The following is an 18,926-nucleotide window of genomic DNA, read 5'->3' on the forward strand; positions in this document are numbered from 1 at the left end:
AAATTGCAGTCCCCGCAGCCATTTCAGCTTCATATTCCTGTGTTGCTGCTCAAAACTCTGTTGTTATTGTGCAGGGAGTAAAAGCGGGGGGAAATATTTACCGATGAATTATGCATCTCCATTACAGACGATCATTCCAGGATCACCTTGAAAGCGGAGAACAACCACAGCAACTCTGATTACATCAATGCCAGTCCAATTGTGAGTATTCTTTATTCATTATGGTTCTAGAGTTTGGCTAATATGTTTTCTCTGAAGCCCCCCCACCCCTTTTTTAGTATCAAGAGCACCTGTTGTGGTTGGATTTTACTCTGAGAGAAAAGTAGTGATTGATCCAAGCCCATTGATCTTTTTTTAACTTTGTTCTCCATGCTGAGAACCTCAGTGGGTTTCTTGTGTCTTGCTGAATTGCCTTGCTACTTTTACTGCTTTCAAAATGGCTGCTCCCTGGAGATACCTATCTTTCTTTTTCTTTTTTTTCATTCACACTAAAAAGAATTATGCATTTTTTTTTGACTAAGCAAAGGTATCCCATACAAATCCAGAAAGATCTGACTACTGGAGAGGGCTATGGTTATATGTTTTTTTTAAATATCTCTCCCCCAAAACATTGCCAGTCATGATTTCCCCCGAGGCTGCTGAAAAGGGATTCCATCAAAGGGAAACAGGAAACTATGCATTTCAAATACAGTGCCAAAATTTCCGAGGAGATAGATGAGGGAGGGGCGGGGTGCACGCAGCTGCGCTAAAAGCCTATTACTCTTCAGAAACAAACAATGGAGACTTTTAGGTGGTCTATTTATTTCTCCATATTCACTAATGGCATATTCATAGAGGTTTTTAGCTTATTTAAACAGCACTGAAGTGCAACGTCTTATAGAATAATGTCGCAATAACGTCGATCAATCAGAGGAAGAAGGTAGGGAAAGATTTTCGATTAAAAAAAGTTCTGCAAGACTGTTTTGGTGCGGCTTAAAGCAGAAATGCAGGCGGATGTTGAAGATGGGTGAAATACAGTAATGGCAGATGCAGTGGTGTGTGGATGAAAGGACAGTAATTACACCACAAAAGGGACCCCTGGCTGAGCCCAGCAAAACTGTGATAATTATGTCTGTCAATGCGGCTTCTTCCTCCTCATTAGCTTCAGGGGCAGCGGCCTACGAGTAAATAATCTGTCGCTTCTTTCTGGGAATCCGGGGTCAGAGAGGCAAAGGGAAGGGGGCGATCTGAGCTCCCTGCGAAGCACCGGGTGACACGCACACTCGGTGAAAAGCTCGGCTAATGGTTAATGGTTGACCACAAACGGTGCCAGCGCTCCCAGATGTACATCATCATTAGCGCGAGGAATGGTTTGAAGGAATGCGCAGCGGCAAGAAGTGGTCAAAGGCCGCTCGTCTTTGTCTCGTCTGGCCTTTTCTGGCTTTTCCCGATTTCCTGCCTGTTCTCGCTTTTGTTTTCAAACTCAGATGAGCTCGAGCTGGCAGTTAGCTTCTGAGCTCTCAATCTTATATTTTTTTAAAAAGGGATCAAGACACTACAGCGAGGTGTTGAAAGCTGAAGCTTCACGGTGAGCACATATTTGTGCGAGCTATTTTCGAACAAGCTATTTTACTTCAAACCAAAGAGCACTTCTTTGCATTTTTTGCTTTCTTTCGTTGGTTCTTTTTTTTTCTTACTGTAGTCTATCTTCTTGCCACAATGGCAGGGAGACTACAGCTGAAATGCAGGACTTTTCTTTCATGTTAGCGCTTTAGTATTCATGCAGGGATGTCAGCACACAGCTACAGCATGTCTGTGTCCTTGAGATTGGCTAAACGGAGTGCAGGAAATAGCTTTTGACATCACCCTTTTATTTCTGCGGGTGAGATTTGTTTTTTACTTTGTTTTGTTTCAACCAAACCATGTGAGGAATTTAAAAAAGAGACAAAAAGAAAGCGGACATGGCTAATTGACGTGTAACAGCAGGTAATGAATGCAGCTTTTCTTTCACCGATGAGTCCTTTTTATCAACATTTTTCAATTTCAGCCGGTCCGTGTGCGTGCGTTGGCGAGCATGTTCCGCTCCGAGCTTCGTTTCTGCTCCCCAGTGGTTGTTTTCTTACATATACAATGAAAACTGACACCTTGCCTGACATCTTATACAGATAAAAACTATAAATCATAAATAAACATCGACTGTGAATCCCGGGAGAATCTGCTGCGTTAAGCATTTCACTACTCCAAAAAACCAAAATCTCCAAAATAATCATTTACACAACGAATGATTTTCAACAGCTGGCGTCTGACAATGCTGCTTCTGTTGAGGTTGAGTTACATTTACGTCACTGCCTGGGAGTAGATTTAAATAAACAAAACAATTTAACGCATTTAATCCTCCGAAAAAGTACAAAAAATAGATTCCAAACTCTTAATAACAAAGAAGTTGATTTTTCTTAACAATTCAACTAAACTTGCGTGCTTGTTTTTTTTATCAGCTTTTCAAAGCATTAGGAATTAATCCTGTCGTTCAGGATATTAAGCATGAGAGAAGTGTCATGGTAGTATTAGAGCCATGGCGAAATCCTCCATAATTATTTTTCCTTTTAAGGGTGTGTGTCAAGGTCCATGAGCGAGACAAATGAGCTTAAGAAATTTGCAAAGATGTGAAATGAGAAAACTAGATCTTTAACATTTAAGGCCATGTCAAGTGTCCTTGACAATTTGTTCTTCAGCATAAAAAAGGGATTTCATAAAAAAATCAAAACGCCATTAAAGTCGACCCTGTCGCTTGCTGTCACCGTGATGTTCAGCTTGAAGGTGTCTCCCTCTCTCCCAGTTAGATTTAAGGGCGGTGCTGCAAAAAAAAGCACTCAGTTCCATTGGTGGATGTCAGTCAGTGGAAGATTAATTAAGCAATGACTCAATTATACCATCCATTCGCCCGCCTATCCAATTCAGGGGGGCAGGAGACGATCCCAGCAGGGTAGCTTGATGGGATACACCCTAAATTGGTCACCAGTCTGGGCTAACAGAGAGAAATAGGCCATTCATGCTCACATTTAAACCTTCAGCCAGCTAACCAAGAAGAGGTTCGAACCCAAAACTTTCTTACTTAAGGGAGGCAGTGCTGAGCACCAGCGTCAATTTTGAAAAACTCCTGCACTCTTTAGAAAGTCTGCAACATTTGATATTATTCTGCATGTGCAAAAAATACAGCACTGTTTGAGTCATCTATCGTTATGATGTCAAACATACATTAAGAATGCATTGTTGTGAATCTTTCCCTTCAAAATAAGTCACCATGTTCCCCACTGGTATGCCTGACACGAGAGGTTAACCATAGAAACTTAATTCAGTAAAATCTGATTGCTGATTTTATTTTCATTCAAATCTCAATCACATCCCTCAAACTGTGTCCATCACCCCACCTGGGCATTCAGCGCCCTCGTGTTAGGAGACTCCAGGCGTTAAAGTCCACGGCAGTGTCGTGTTTCATGTAGAAACACAGCTAAGCATGAAAAAGAAAGAGCTCTGAAAGCAGTTCATCAAGTCTTTGAGGGCACAAAGATATTGTAAGAGTGAAAAATAACGACAGTGAATTGAAGTTATTTTGCAAATTTCAGGTTAGTTGGAAATAAGATTTTTTTACTAATCCCCTTGAGAAGCTACAGAATCTTTCTTCATAACATATATAGCTTTTAAAAAGAGAGGTTCAGTTATTTGCTCGCATAGAAAATCGTTGAATATGGGTTGTGTTCAACATTAGAGGTGCCTGTTGCCTAGCAGATAAAGAGGAAAGTTCAAGGTCCAAATCTATTTAAAAGAGTGATTTTTTTAAAAGCATTTTTTAGCTACAAACCTATCCTTCAAATATGTGTTCAGCTTGTGTTAACATCCACATTTTTCCAGCGAACAGCATGCAGTTACTTCCATGTCCCAGTTTCCTCTAATCACCCCCGTAAAAATACTCGCATCCTGAATACGACAGGGTTTGCAGGAGGAATGAAAGCCAAGTGTTTACATCAATAGATGCTGATCTCATTTCGTTTCTGCATCCAGATGGACGATTTCATGGAAGTCTTAACCAGACAATATGTTTTCATCCACCAGTCACCAACCACACACTACGTCACACTCTGTTCCCTCTCTCCCAGATGGACCATGACCCTCGCAACCCTACTTACATCGCGTCGCAGGGTCCCCTAGCTTCCACCGTGGCAGACTTCTGGCAGGTAAAACTCTATTAACTGTCCATCCTTCATCTTTTTATTTGTTTGTGTCTACAGCTGTGAGGGAAGAACCACAGCAGAGGTACTCAGTTTCTGTTAATAATTCAGAATCCTTAAGTTTATTTAGAAATCATAAAAGATGCTCCTTTGCTCTTTCCACTGGCACAATGCCAGAGCTCAATCTAGAACTGGTCCCACTCATTTTTACTATTAAAAGACCAGTGCTGGTGCCAAAAAGCTGGCTACGTGAGGGTCTGCCACAAGAAATCCAACAATAATTGGCATATTCAGCTCGCAGATTCTGTAAACCACGGGTCTCAGACCTGCAGAAATGTGTGCAGAATTGGCACCACGTTGGTGCAAAAGAGGTCATTGTATTCCCGTTTTTCCTTGGATTTGCCAGATTTCTATCTGTATCCAAGTGATCCAAGTGTGATCCCTAATTTGATGTCTTTTTAATGGTGTCACTTTGCCCCAAATGTAAGCAAGCAAAGGTGAGAAAACTCTTGAAATTGTAGCCCATAGTCACTTCTCACCCCACTCAGTCTGCGGAAACAAACTTTACACACTGGAAAGAGTGATAGGAGCCGTGGCTCCAGCACAGCATAATCATCCCTCAAACAGAGGTAAGATGAAGGGTAATTGTATATTTTTAGGAAAAATGCATGCTTACATTCAAATGTAATGTTATTTCATGAGAGGCACAAACTTGGTAGAGAAGTAATGGTGCTGCTGCTGCTCCTACTCATCAATCAAAAAGTGTCAGCAGCTGAATATGTACACAAGACCTGAAGCTTTTTAGTTTTATATAAGGATCTAGTTGTACACGCCTCAGGAGACCTAATGTTATTTAAAATATTCCTGATATTTGCTCATATTAGTGGGGCTTTTCCCCCTCAAGCCTATTTTGCATTCTTTTCCATGTCCATAAATGTCAGCGGGACCTGTAATCAATCAGCAGATCTAGGCTATTGTAAAACGTGTCAACTTGTGCGGAAGTGTGCCTTAAATGATGCATGGTTGCCAAATGGCAGTCTTATGTGTTAATAGGACAGCACTGTTGTAATTAGTGGGCCCATCACCTCCATATGGTGAAGTAACTCCAGCTAGCCGTGACCAGGATGTAAAAGTGTGGCGCATAAATCCTGACAGACCAGCTGGCCCTGCACTCTGCACTCTGCATCTTGTACTGAGCGGATACTCATTTTGAATCATTATGATAGTGCTGACTTTGTGTTTGCACAGACGTTGGAGGCTGCTCGCGATTTGTGCGGTGGGTGGAGAAGCCAAGCTTAGCATGGTCTGGTGCTGTACACCAAACAGAGAATATTTACTTGTTGTAAAATGACTTCTTAAACCTCCCCACAAAACGTAGACGCATACACGCTTTGCCCTCATGTGGTGTTTAAACTAATTAAAAAGGAAAAACTCAAAGGCTTTTATCTGAAAATTGTACATTAATTGCCACATCAGCTGAAATAGGAATAAAATGTGCCTCAAATGAATAAGGCGTTAATTATAATTTCGTTTTTTTTCTCATATGCCTGCTAGTTTGTTTGTTTGCTTGTTTTTTTTCCCGTACAGGTGAATAAATCCATTTCCATTATCTAATGCTACTTAGCCATTAACTCATCTTTAAATCTTTCCCAATTAAGCAAAAATAATAGAAAATTAGCCACACGTTGACACGCTGAACATCAGCTCTGTGTCTGGGAATGCTTAGCAGCCATTCATTATTCAGTATGGTTAACCTTGGATTGTGGCATGAGGGAAAAACACACTCTTTACCCCATTAAAAGTAAACAAACAGGGGTAACACTGGCAACTCTCATGCAAATGGACCGTGCAGGAGTGCAAATCTTTTGCTGTGTCCTATCTAATCCACACCGGCCCCAGGCAGTGCTCTGAAAGGCAGCTCTGCTCTAATCCTCCACTCCTCATTCCTCCATCCCTTCATCCGTTGCCCCTCCATCTATCTCCACCTCCCTGGCTATTACCTTAGCTCTGCTGGGCCTTCCTCCCCTCCTTCTCAGAATGCAAAAAAAAAAAAAAGAAGCCATGCATGAGTTCACAGAGGCACAACTCAGGTCATTTTCAGTTTGTTTTTTGTCTATGCAAATCAAGTGTAGCTGGTGTATGTCTTTTTTGGAGCCTGTAAATTGCTAATCCCATTACAAAAACAAAAAAAGGAAGATAGGAGGTGGAAAATATGAATACTACCATCAAATATTTGCTAAATTGTACAAGACTAAATGGATAATAACCCCCCCCCCCCCCCCCCCCCCCCCCCACACACACACACACACACACATTATCACCTTGCCTAATCTCATCACATCCTGGCACAGTTGGCACAGTTGGCGTGTAATGTGTCCACTGGGCTGGATCACAGAAGCTTGTGATTAGTGTATAGTCAAGGCCATTGTGTTTTTATAGCAATCATAAAACCCACGTTTCCTCCTCATTTTCCTAATGGCTGCCGTGGGCCTGTTTTTTTTTTTTTTTTTTTCCCAAGGACACATTAGGTTGTGATAAGATGAAATGGAGCATCAGAGCAGTAGATGTTGTGATCTCGCTCAGACGACTGAGAGCGTGAGAGAGAGGGCGACACATGACGCGCCCTCCTGCTGCTCGAGCCCAACATTTATCATTTGTCACACACGGAGAGGTGACATTTATTCATACTTCCTGGATGAAGATTAAGAAATCAATTTCTCTGTAATACAACGCTGCCGTGTATCAGTAACGCTCTCGGCGCTGCGGGTTAGGACCATTGGAACGTTCCATATGAAAGGGTTTGTCATCTCAGGGTGTGACTGATGGGTGTCTCTTTTCTGGCGTGTAGATGGTGTGGGAGAGCGGCTGCGTCGTCATCGTCATGCTGACCCCGCTGTCGGAGAATGGAGTGAAGCAGTGCCACCACTACTGGCCCGACGAGGGATCCGACGTCTACCACATATACGAGGTGATTGAGAAAGCGGTTAAACAGAAAGGTCACGAAAGACATGTTTTCCCACTTCAGCTGGTGTCTAACCACGCAGTTAGGTTTGGATTTTACGTGCTGAAATTTGTGTGAAGAGTAGCAATCAAAAAAGGGCGAAAAAGAGCAAGCTATGGGGGTAAATCTCCAAAAGTAAAGAGAAGCATTAAAAAATAAGACAAATCTATTCATACTATTCTTAAAACTCCATGCTAAGCGGTAGCATTTATAAACTGTGGTAGCAGTATGAGAGCCTGTCCCTCCAGGATCTTAGACTTAAAATCATAAAGGGTTATAAAACATAATAATCTCTTATTTTATCATAATAATACCGACAATAACAACGCCCCAGTTCAATCAAAATGGCCAAATTATTCCCACGTGCTTTGGTGTCTTAGTCACATCTCATTTCACCACAAAATGTTTCTAATTTAATAGCAGGAAGCACACAAAACTGTGATTCCTGTATTATTTTCTATTAGGGAAATTCTGGGATGACACCAATACTGATGTTTCACAGTCACAACCCCGCCTTCATCAATCGTTACACCATCTTTGAATATTTAGCCTGGGTGGAAGCGATGTGATGCAATAGATGACAAATCGCCCACTGACACCAAAACCATCCCATTTGCTGACAGGCTGAGGTCATTATTATGTCTGTGAGTTACACCGGTGCACCTCTAATTTCTTTAAAAAGTGAATGAAAACTGAAATATTTGGCATAAAACAAACCCTGACATTTCTATAAGAAGGTGTCCATGTTCCTCATTTCCTTCCTTAACCTGATTTTCTGTTTGTCTGCGTTTAGGTGAATTTGGTGTCTGAGCACATCTGGTGTGAGGACTTCCTGGTACGGAGCTTCTACCTGAAGAACCTGCAGACTAACGAGACCCGCACCGTCACTCAGTTCCACTTCCTGTCCTGGATGGACCGTGGGATCCCCAGCTCAGCCAGGACCCTCTTAGACTTCCGCAGGTAGAGTGGAGATCCAGCCGGTTGGTCCTCAAACAAACACTGCAGCTCAGCAGATTTTCAGACAGATTTCCACCTTTTTTTTTCTAAGCAGCCTTTGTCCCGAGCTTGTTCTTAATCACCCTCCCTTATATTCTGTATTCTGTCAGCGCCTCTCTGGTCCCTCTCCCTTTTGCCCCACTGCCTTTTGGTGTCCTAGAGAATGGCTGTTCTAATAAGGACTGTGTTTCTGTACTATCCCTTTCATCTTGGGCCTATTTCCCTCACCTCCCTCCAGCACATGTGATGCAGCAAATTAACAGCCCCGCACTGCCTGGCTTGGCTTGGGAAGAAAAGAAAGAAAGAAAAAAAAAAACACCACCTAATTCAAACACCCAATTAAACGAGAGCTGTCTCACTAAAAACATGGGAGAGGGGGAAAGCTAGTGACTGAATAACCTTACTATGTTTTCCATATAATATGTTCTGGTAGAAAAGCGGCAGTAGCACTTCTGGGAATACCCAGGAGGGATAGGAAAAGCCCTCCACGCAAGAATAGATGCATCTGATTTGTAGATGGAAGCCTGTCCCTCTGGTTTGTTATGCAGATGAAAGAAAAAGAGGAGCTGTAGTTTTATCGTGTCATCCTCTCTCGACAGAGTTGCTGCCATTCTTCCAAATTAATCTGCTTGCAGTCAGCTACGTTTAAGACACCACTGTAATGGTTTCTCTTGTGTTTTGATTACATATACACTGTTTGCCCTGCTGTTGAGATCTCCCTCACGCTTAAATTGCCGTGAACTCCGATAATGCTGCTGAAGGTTATTGGGAATCTAGAGCTCTCTGGCGATTCAGAGGTCTCAGATCCGCACGATGCACTCAACACTCACGGTTTTGTGGTTTTGGCCAACTCTGTATTTTGCGGTTGCCAGTGTCATTTTTGTGATGTTGCAGCTAGTAATATGAGCCCAGTTGCATAGTCACAAAAGTGATCATTGGAAACTGTGTCTCCTCAGCCAGGCCTGTGCACAAACTGTCTTTCTCTCACTCCACTCTAAGTCTCCCTCCTCCACCTCCTCCTCCTCCTCCTACTCTGCCTCACACTGTTCCTTCCTCTGGCTTGCATGGGAACTCCAACCGTCTCTGTATGCTGTTACACTGAAGGCGTGTTCTGATTTAGTCATGCTTCCGATATCAAACAAGATTATTAAAATGTATGCATTAGTATGCAATGTGATTTCACATAAAAGTGCAAAGAAAAAAAGCATCAAAAAGAAAACACTTCTACTCCCAAATAAGCATCGAATTATATTGCAAAGAGTTCTATCATGTCCAGTTTTTTAGCACATGTATTTTAATAAACTTTAAGTCACCAAGTATGGAGGACCAAATATGGTAAAACAAACAAAATATGCCATTAAATGCACCAAAATAAACCTATAAGATTTTTACTTTTCTTGGGCATTTTTTTTACCTTTGTATTAATATCCATATTTATTCACATATTTGTGTTATTTTATGTATTTTATTAAATATTTTGTTTTTTTGATCAATTTTGACTTATTCTCAGATATTAACTCGTTGATAATCTTCATCAGATTTCCATAAATCACTGTTTTGGCAAAGAGGGCATCAGAAATAATGAATATTTATTTATTTATTTTAATTTTATTTTTTATTTTTTTTTTGGGGGGGGGGGGCTGTAATTTTGGCTGCTTTGGTCCTCTATAATTGGAACCTTCACAGATAAACAGCACAGCTCACAATGATGTTACGTCAAACACACCTGTGCTTTTCAATACTGGTAAACATGTTAAGTGCTATTAAGAATTTTGGTCACAAATACAGCATTCAGATGGCAAAACTACAAAAATATAGCACAAGCTATCAATATTTCTATTCATGCAAAACATTATACTTACTATATGTAACATATTAGTGCACGCAAGCTTAGATCAGCTATAGATACCATGAGATACTTCTCATTTTGTCACCGAAAGGTGGGAAACGAGAGGAAATGGAAAGACGCGGAAGCTCTCGGTGTAGTCAGTTTCCATGGCAACGGCGGGGTGTGAAAAGGCTCGTTGGCCTTCGCCGTGCCTGTGGTGTATAACATTCGTAATTGGCTCGGGTTAATGCGTCGGCGGTCGGCAAATCACAACATCGCACCACCACATCCATCACCCACATGTCACAATAACGCCGCCTGAAATGATGCTCAATTTATTTACGAGGGTGCGACACAGATTTCTCTCTCTCTGCGCTCAAATTAACGGGATTGATTGACATGAGGGAGCGTCTTTCGTGGTTGTGTTTGGCCCTTTGATTATTGCCGTCATTAATTTCGTCCAGGCCACAGCGCCCCAAGTCCCTCACGATTCACATTTGTTTTGATTATTATTGTTATTATTCAAGAAAAAGAAATAAATAAAAGAATTGTTTCCTGAATCGATGTAGCAGCCTGTGCACTTAAGACAGCTTAATGCCAAGCTTGCAATGACAATAACTTTTCTCTCTTTTTTTTTTATTTCAGAAAGGTTAACAAGTGCTACAGAGGTCGATCTTGCCCGATAATTGTCCACTGCAGGCAAGTATAACCGTTTGAACCCTGTGACAGCGGCTGACCCTGCTGCTTTGGGACATAGAGTGTTTGTCGTGGCCTATGTGTTGGAGGAGAGAGGCTGTTTACTTAAACCCGCTCAGTCCATTCACTCTGTCTGGTTCCACCGGAGCTGCTGTTTATTCCGCTCACTGTGTTCTTATGTAAATAACATGGCACAGCCGAATACACTCCCATTTCCCATTTGGTTGAGTTAGTTAACTGGCCTTGATTGGTTCGTATTAAACACCAGGTATCTGTCTGGTCACTTTTAATAGTCACATCCTGTTAAGTCATGTGTGGGGCCAGTAAGCCTGCTCTCCCTCTGAAGGAGCTGTATGGACTGAGTGTCTAGCAGTGGATTAATGAAGCTGTGGCGCTCGGGCCGCTCTCCTGTTTTATTGGCTTTGCCTTTATTAGAGCGATGTCCACGCCTTGTTTGCAATTAACATGCAGAGCCGCTGAATGGCCGGTGGGCACAAAGGAAGCCTTTTCATGGGGCTATCTCTGGAGTAATGGAAAAGCAAGGCTCTCCAAAAAGCTGTTCTCGAACCGCCCCTGGCCTCTCAACCTCTCCTCTGCTCCTGAGGTGCATGCATTTAAAAGCCTTTGTCCCCAGTGTGCCTTAGAAAACCCAATCCCCTCTCTCCAATTGCCATGCAGCTCTCAAGACCACATGTACGCTTGTGTGCAAAGGTTTAACATAATCACATTCATTGCATCATCAAATATTCAGATCTGCTCAGGTATTTTCGCAGGAATGTTAAGTGTGATTATTGATTTTTGCCTTTTAGATCTTTATCCACCACGTGACGCGCGAACGGAGAAACGCACGTCTGTGTGCTCGGGCTAATTTGTGCTTAAACATACTCGACAGTCTTTGCGCAGATGCAGATGTAAATGAGCAATTTGTTTCCTTATAAGAAAAACACTCTGAGATTAAAGCATCTCACTCTGCCGCCTTAATGATCTCTCTCTCTCTCTCTGTGACTCTCTGCAGTGATGGAGCTGGCAGGAGTGGGACTTACATTCTGATTGACATGGTCCTCAATAGGATGGCTAAAGGTAACGATCAATGGCTTCCCTTTCACTCTTTCTGCTTGAAGTGTTGCCCCGGCAACACTAAAGCCTCTCATTTTCCACAGAGGGTCTTGGGGATGCATTAGAGGGTGACTTTTTCTGAGGCCTGGAAAGGCAGCGAAGACCGAAGCCGTGGAGAGGAGTGGAGAGAGCAGAACAAAGAGAAAACAGAGAAAAGGGAAATGAGAAAGGAACCCACATTAGTAATTATCTATTTAAGCTACCTCCACGCCACGCTGACCTGCTTCAGCAGCTGCGACATGAATTTAGATAGCACATGCATGGAAATAAAATGTTTAAAGGCAAAATACATTTTAAATCAGAATCTGCAATTTGCTCCAGTGGTTTGAATCAATATTTAATATTTAATGGCAGCATTGTGCTTATTGAATTTGATTTGATTTATTCTTAGCGGTCTGCGGCTTTCGCTCTAATTTCACTCTGAGAATTGTTGACATTTGTTCCCGCTTGATACCGATGTGAACCACAAACTGTGAACATCATCAGTGTCAGTCATTTGGACTTCAGGCTGTGTTTGTTGTCTCTAATATAATCACAAATTTTAGTACTTTATATTAAAAACGGCCAAAAAAAAACAACAGGAAAATGACCCTTGTGGTGTGGATGTGTCATTACATGTAAAACAGGAAGAGTCTGAGGATGGATTTGTTTTTTTAATCTCGCTGTGACAAAGAAAACTTTAGTTTTTAGTTGAATCTTTACGCCAGCATAAGAAGAGTCGACCAGAGAGTGTTCATGAATAAAAAAAATGCTCAGTTAGCTTTGTCTATTGAGTTCTTTTGAGACATAAACATCTATTGTTGTGCACCTTAAGCCCCCCCCCCGTAGGTTAGCCTGCCCTTTATCCTTTGACCTCTGCCCTCGCCGCCTGCTCGCCCTCCCCCTGCAATCCAGCTCCATTAGAGCAGGTTAGGCGGACGCAGACCTTCCCCTCACGTCTCTGGAAAACAGCACTATGTTCATGTAGTTCGGTGATGAATTCGCTGTTGTCCGTGCTGATGAAAGGTGCCACTCGGTCTCTTTTAACCCTTTCTTTTCTGCTCTTGAACCAGATATATAAAATATACATAATCTCGCTCTCCAAAGCTTTTTTTTTTCTCTGAGAGCCTCTCTCCAGCCTAACTTTGGAATTCAGCCCATCTAAGACATGAAAGTCTTGTCAAAGCACTGGAGCACTTTGAGTACTAAGTCCAGCCGCATTAAATCCCGCTTTTTCTGTCTCTTTCTCGCTCACCCACACGCATACATACATTCACGCTCTTGCTCCATCTCCTTTGCTTCCTTTCTTTGCCTCACTTTGAAAACCATCTTGAGAGTTCAGGGGCTCTCTCCCTTTTTCTCTCTTCGGGTTTTGCTCTCTACATCTCTCTATGTCAGTTTCCTCAAATGAGCTCTGGCATGCTGCTCGCAATCCATAAATCTGAAAGTGGAATAAGATTTCCAGATTAACTTCACAGACTCGTGAAGCCAAAACAGGCTCAACAGCAGCTGATCCCTGCTGAAGGCAGGCAACTGTTGCATGGGTTAATCATCAGAATGACTGCTGCAGATCTGCTATAAATCATTGTAATTAATTTGCTGATATGTGCACGTGCACACTCTTGGATATTAGTGGACTGCCTACATGGACATCATCTAAACCGGTTTTTGAACACGACTCTCACATGGAAGCCAGTGTGTGGTGTGTTTGAATGCATTATTGCACCAGGGCCCAAAAATATCCTCTTGCATATTTTATCGAGAAACAGTCAGTGGCTCTTGTCCAAGTCTTTCGAGGGATGAATGTAATAATTTTCAATTGCTGCGCTCTTCCAAAGGGAGCCCAGTATAAAGAGAGATTGACAGATGTGAGCTGGATTACTCCACTGCTTTGAACTCAGTCCAATTTTCGGTCTGTTGCAGGTGCTAAAGAGATTGATATTGCCGCTACCCTGGAGCACTTGAGAGACCAGAGAGCTGGCATGGTCCAGACAAAGGTAAGGTCCCCGGCTTTGAGTTAGAGAAGTGTGTGTGGGGGGGAGGGGGGGCAGAGAGAAAGGAGAGCAGGAGGAGGGTTTGCAGCCATTCAACACCAAGGATTGTCTGCTTCACGTGCACATGGGATCATTTCTGGGGAAACGATGGGGTAACTGATAACCGCGTCAGGATTAGAACAACAGTCCACATTTCACGAGCTGCAAAAATAAAAGGATGGCCAAGATGTCTCACGGAAATATTTTTCAAACTGCAGCATCGTAAGATTCATGACTTGAGCATGTAACATCTCAAATGTCAAAAGAAATGTCCATCAGAAAGTGTGACGAAGTCCAAAACCAGAACATGGAGAATATACAACCAAATTAAATAGACATGAGAAGATATTGAGTCAGTTTTTAGGAGGAATCAGCTGATATTGCAAAAAAAATGGCAACAAAGTAATCAAAAATGTTCTCTTAGATTCTCTTCGTCTCATACAGCATCTGTCTGTCTAGTCCAAACAGTTCCTAACACAGCGGGTCGTTCACCTCTCACTATTATGTGGAGCAGTTTAGGGTGTGAACAAAGCGTTTCCTCTTATCCACTAATGCAAATAATAGGGAGGAAGGGTCTTTTGTTTCTCTCTTGTAATTGGAAAGGAATAATAATAATAAAAATAATAAAGGCGAACCTCCACGCAGAGCCGGGTGATAATATTTATGGACTCCGGTGCTATGCTAACAGACTCGAGTGTTCCTCGATGGTTCATTAATGCTGCTTTTACGGCCCTGCTCTGCTCAGCGCAGGAAAGCTTTCCGGGCACTCTCTGCTTTTTCTTTTCTTCAAAAGAGTCTAAGTGAAATTATATCAGACTATTGTTGATTCCACTTTGTGGCTTCATACTGGGTCTACACAGAAATTACATTGTAATGAGGTATGAAATTCACAGTTAGGTTTCGACGATTGAGCAACCAGTCGTGTTCTTTTTTGTTTTTCCCTCCTCTTCGTGATGCTGCCGTTTTATTTTTGGACAAAGCTCACAAAAGGGGCATTAATTTCTCCCCTTACTCTGGTTACTAATTTTTGACAGACATCAACACGCAGTAATTACAACATGTGTGACCGTTTTGTTTTTTTCCCCTTCCTCACTAACATCCGTTTGTGATCTGTCGAGCAGAGATTGATCTCCCCCCAGTGGCGTAAAGGTGAACAGCGTGCACAAACCCTCATATTTAGAAGTATCTTAGTTTTTTTCTCTTCCAATGCACAAAACTTTAAACCTAACTTGGGAATAGATGTGGGCACCTGTAACTGCGATGGAGATAAACATGGATGTACTTACATATTTTCTGGCCCCATCACAACTTCAGAAGACACATAAAAATAGAAAACATCGGCACTCCAGATAATCTCCACTGCAAAGCGAGAGGCACGGTCACCAGTGACTCCTCTGTATTGATTTAGCCTATCCTCAGGCCAGACTATGGCAGCCTGTGTGTTGACACATCTAAAGGCTGTTCCCTCCAAACTCCTACGTACCTTTTCTCTGTGAGAGGACCCCGTGGCCCCTCAGCCTGGAGAGAGGAGAGGAATATAAAAACACCAGGTCCATGGGGCAAACATCAATCGGCCTCTTTTGCGCTCCTCGGGGAAAACTATGAGTCGGTTTCACAAACAAATGCACACTCAAACGCGCGCGCGCACATACACACAGGCAAGCAGAGAAAGCTGAGAGACAGCTTGACTCAAAAGCTCCATTTTAAGACACACCTGGCTGGATCGATGCTGGTCCCGGCTGCTCACACACTTTAAGTTGAAAGCTCGGAGAGAGGCTCACCTTCACCTCTAGACTGTGGCCAAGCACATCAGGGGCAGGGTCGGGAGCTGCCAGTCATTCTGAAATGCCATTCCACTTGGTCACACAGTAAAACTTTTATCCTTCCTTTTCCTTCCCTGCGTCCTTTCCTCCTCCCCCTCCTCCTCATCCTCCTTCCCCCTCCTCCTCCTCAGGAGCAGTTTGAGTTCGCGCTGACAGCCGTGGCAGAAGAGGTGAACGCCATCCTGAAAGCACTTCCTCAGTGAAGCCATCGCAACCCACTCCCCCCACCACCTCACACCCAACACACACACACACACACACACACACATATGCTTTCCTCTCGCTCGCTGAGCACCGGTTTCCTCTGCCCACTCAAGACTGACATCTCTCTCTGGCCTGCCTTCTCCTCGCTCTGTTTCTCCCTCTTCTCCCTCTGCCTCCTCGTCACCTCTATATATACTGTATACTTATGAATGTCGTGCCAGATATCTCAGCTGGATCCATATACACAAAATTTCCCTCAGCGTACGGCCACTGATCCGCGGTCAGTCGGTGCTGTCCGATCAGCGGCTGCGCTGGGAGATTTTTTTTGTCAGTATGAACCCCGGTCCTCTTTAACTGTGACGTTGTTTTTTTGAACATACCATCCTAGTGCCACTGACGAGATGTTTACGTGATGTCAAGTGAAGATTTTTGTTCCAAAATGAGCAAAAAAAAAAGAAAAAAACTGATGCAAAAAGCTTAGAAAATGATCTCCGGCACAATTAAAACATGCTACGGTAAGGCTGCAACTAACAGTTATTTTCCCAGTTAATCGTTCAGTTTAGGAAATGTTGATAAAAAAAAAGAAAATGTATTTTTTTAATATGACTAACAGTCTGAAATCTTGAGATATAAACCATTGTTTTATCAGAGAAAGGTTTTATTGGCATTTCTTTTCTTCTTCTTCTTTTTTTTGCTTTCTCCCCCAACTAATCACTGCAGCTCTAAACTATAGTGCTATGTAAACTAAATGAACTTCCTGCCTGTAAAACCCGTATTATTGTACAGATTATACCCTCTAAATGAATCGATGTAGCTCCTCACACGTTTCTCCTCTGTGATCTGAATCAGCTACTACATCGTGTGTACAGACGTTGAAGCGTGTGCGTTGTTGTACTTTGGGTCGAGACATCTCACTGTCGTTCTAAACCGCAGGTTATCCGACTCCGAGCCCCCCACACGTCATGATTGTTGTGAAACACATCAGCTGTTCTCTTATTCCTCATTGTATTGTTTTTACATCGGACGCCACCAACTGTTTGTTGCATAAACATCTCTGTTAACAGTAAATGTGAAATATACTAACTGAGATAGTTATTGCTTCTATTTAGAAATACTGTCATGCTGTATGGATAGTAATAATATATTTAAGAAGACCTTATATTGGGATTGTTGCTAAATTTCTTTGTCCCTCCATCACTGGTATGGTATATTGTGACATTTTGTGCAACATGAGCGATTAATCCCTCCATGTATAGACCACGAATGACTTTATGAAAACTTACATAGTGCTATTGAAGATGTATACCGAGAGCCTCAATGAGAACTATATATTTTGTGTGAGAAGTAATATTCAGATTGATAATAAATCCGAACGGACCATACCGCTCTGCCGCCTCGTGTGTGATGTTACGTCTGCTACACTCGCGCACGTACAAACGGCAGCGAGAAGGCCGCCCTCACAGCCAGAGTCACTTGATTGAATGGCGGCCTTGGTAAAGTCACAGAGAAAAAGCTATACGGTGCTCCCCGAGGGTTTGTATCTGGGAGAGAGTCGCAGGTTTGTACAGATGAAATGTTTGGTTCACCAGCTCTGTCAGCGGAGAAAGTGGCTGGGATTTGAAATGAAACCAGTCATGTATTTCACCCACGGAGGTCCTCCTGCAATATTACAGAGAGGAGAAAGTTCAGTCAGTCAGAGTCCACCTCAATCAGTGTTTACTGGAGGATGCCACGTTCAGCTAATTGACAACAGACAGCCTCTTTTCTTATTTTTGTGTGTTTTGTCTGCAGTTTCTCTTGTTGCAGGGGTTTGTCTGTCTGCTGTTAGAAATGGGAGGTGGAGTACAATCTGTTATTAGACCATAATCGCTGCAAACAGCTGCACCTGCAAACAATGGCTGATAAAACTGTCTCAAAGAGTCTTTTGTGAAGACAAATTTGCTCCTAATATACGACAGTCACACAATCGTAAGTGTGCCTTTCGGGGTATTTTCAATCATTTGTGTTTTCTTTCTTATATTAACGCAAATTGGTGACACGCTAAATCTTTAAGGGAGCCCTTCAAGAATCATTTGATGCCAAACTAAAGGACACAGACTGGATTAAAAATCTTTAAAATCTCCACTTACTTGGTTCTCAGAAGCTTTTGGCCACATCTCCCAGAGATCCCCAGTCAATTGATACACACCAAAGAGCTAACTTTATCCATTATTGTGTAGCTTAAGTACATGTGATTACAAATGATTGTTTACTGCATTTGAATTCATCTTGAATTTTGACAATAAACAGTGATACAGGGACAATAATACAAGTGTGTTTAAAGAGGCAGCAACAGTGTTATGTTACAAGTCACAGAGAGTGTGATACGTAGTACACATGAGTAGCATGTATACCTCATGAGTCTTTAATTAAATAATAGTAATATAAGATAAGTCTTTCTTTCTAAAAAGGCAATGTTGACTAGGGGTGACTATGATTGGTTTCATAGTTTAAAAAATGCTTTATGGATCAATTTTAACTAAACCCCAACTCTCATTTGATTGGTTGCCCCTCTCAAAGGATTTAGCTGATACTGGTCTATCAGAGGTCTGATTAATATGATTTTTATCAGGCTAAGGTTGCCTAATACGTCCCCATAGAAAACCTTTTTAACACAGGCCCTCTGATCACCCATCATGACAAACATTTGAGCTGTTCTATCATTTCAGTGCAGCTGCCCAATGATGAACACTTGAGGAAGGTTAACTGCCACTCGCTGGTTAGTTAGCAAGTGTTAGCAAGTGTAGATAAAATCCAAAGACGACTGTGCTAATCTGCTCTCAACCAAAGCACTTACAAGAAGGGCTGATTTCACTCGGAAACAGTCGGTAACCTCCAGCAAACGAGCCAGACGGAGAATACACATTTTCCTTAGCCACCTGAGGTCACCAGTGGTGTCAACGACCAGTCACTAGGCCGATGTGACTGAGGCTTAATACAAACCACTGTGGCAGGGTCAGGTGATAGAGTGGGCTGTCTACCAATTTGAAGATCGGTGAATGGATC

General features: G+C 42.4%; 1 protein-coding gene across 3 annotated transcripts in view; it reads left to right on the forward strand.

The window, feature by feature from the left end:
* Positions 1-17,269, forward strand: part of ptprn2 (protein tyrosine phosphatase receptor type N2) — a 147,665-nt gene extending 130,396 nt beyond the window's left edge. For all 3 annotated transcript variants that reach the window (XM_082546246.1, XM_082546247.1, XM_082546248.1), the window contains exons 15-22: positions 128-201; positions 4,134-4,211; positions 7,054-7,173; positions 8,000-8,166; positions 10,676-10,729; positions 11,742-11,806; positions 13,745-13,818; positions 15,809-17,269. In XM_082546246.1, coding sequence (XP_082402372.1) covers positions 128-201; positions 4,134-4,211; positions 7,054-7,173; positions 8,000-8,166; positions 10,676-10,729; positions 11,742-11,806; positions 13,745-13,818; positions 15,809-15,880 — 704 coding nt within the window. In that variant the 3' untranslated portion in view covers positions 15,881-17,269. The remainder of the gene's footprint in view (positions 1-127; positions 202-4,133; positions 4,212-7,053; positions 7,174-7,999; positions 8,167-10,675; positions 10,730-11,741; positions 11,807-13,744; positions 13,819-15,808) is intronic.
* Positions 17,270-18,926: the final 1,657 nt, after the last annotated feature.

Source organism: Aulonocara stuartgranti (genome assembly GCF_965226115.1).
Source record: "Aulonocara stuartgranti genome assembly, chromosome: 9".
NCBI classification, from domain to species: Eukaryota; Metazoa; Chordata; class Actinopteri; order Cichliformes; family Cichlidae; genus Aulonocara; species Aulonocara stuartgranti.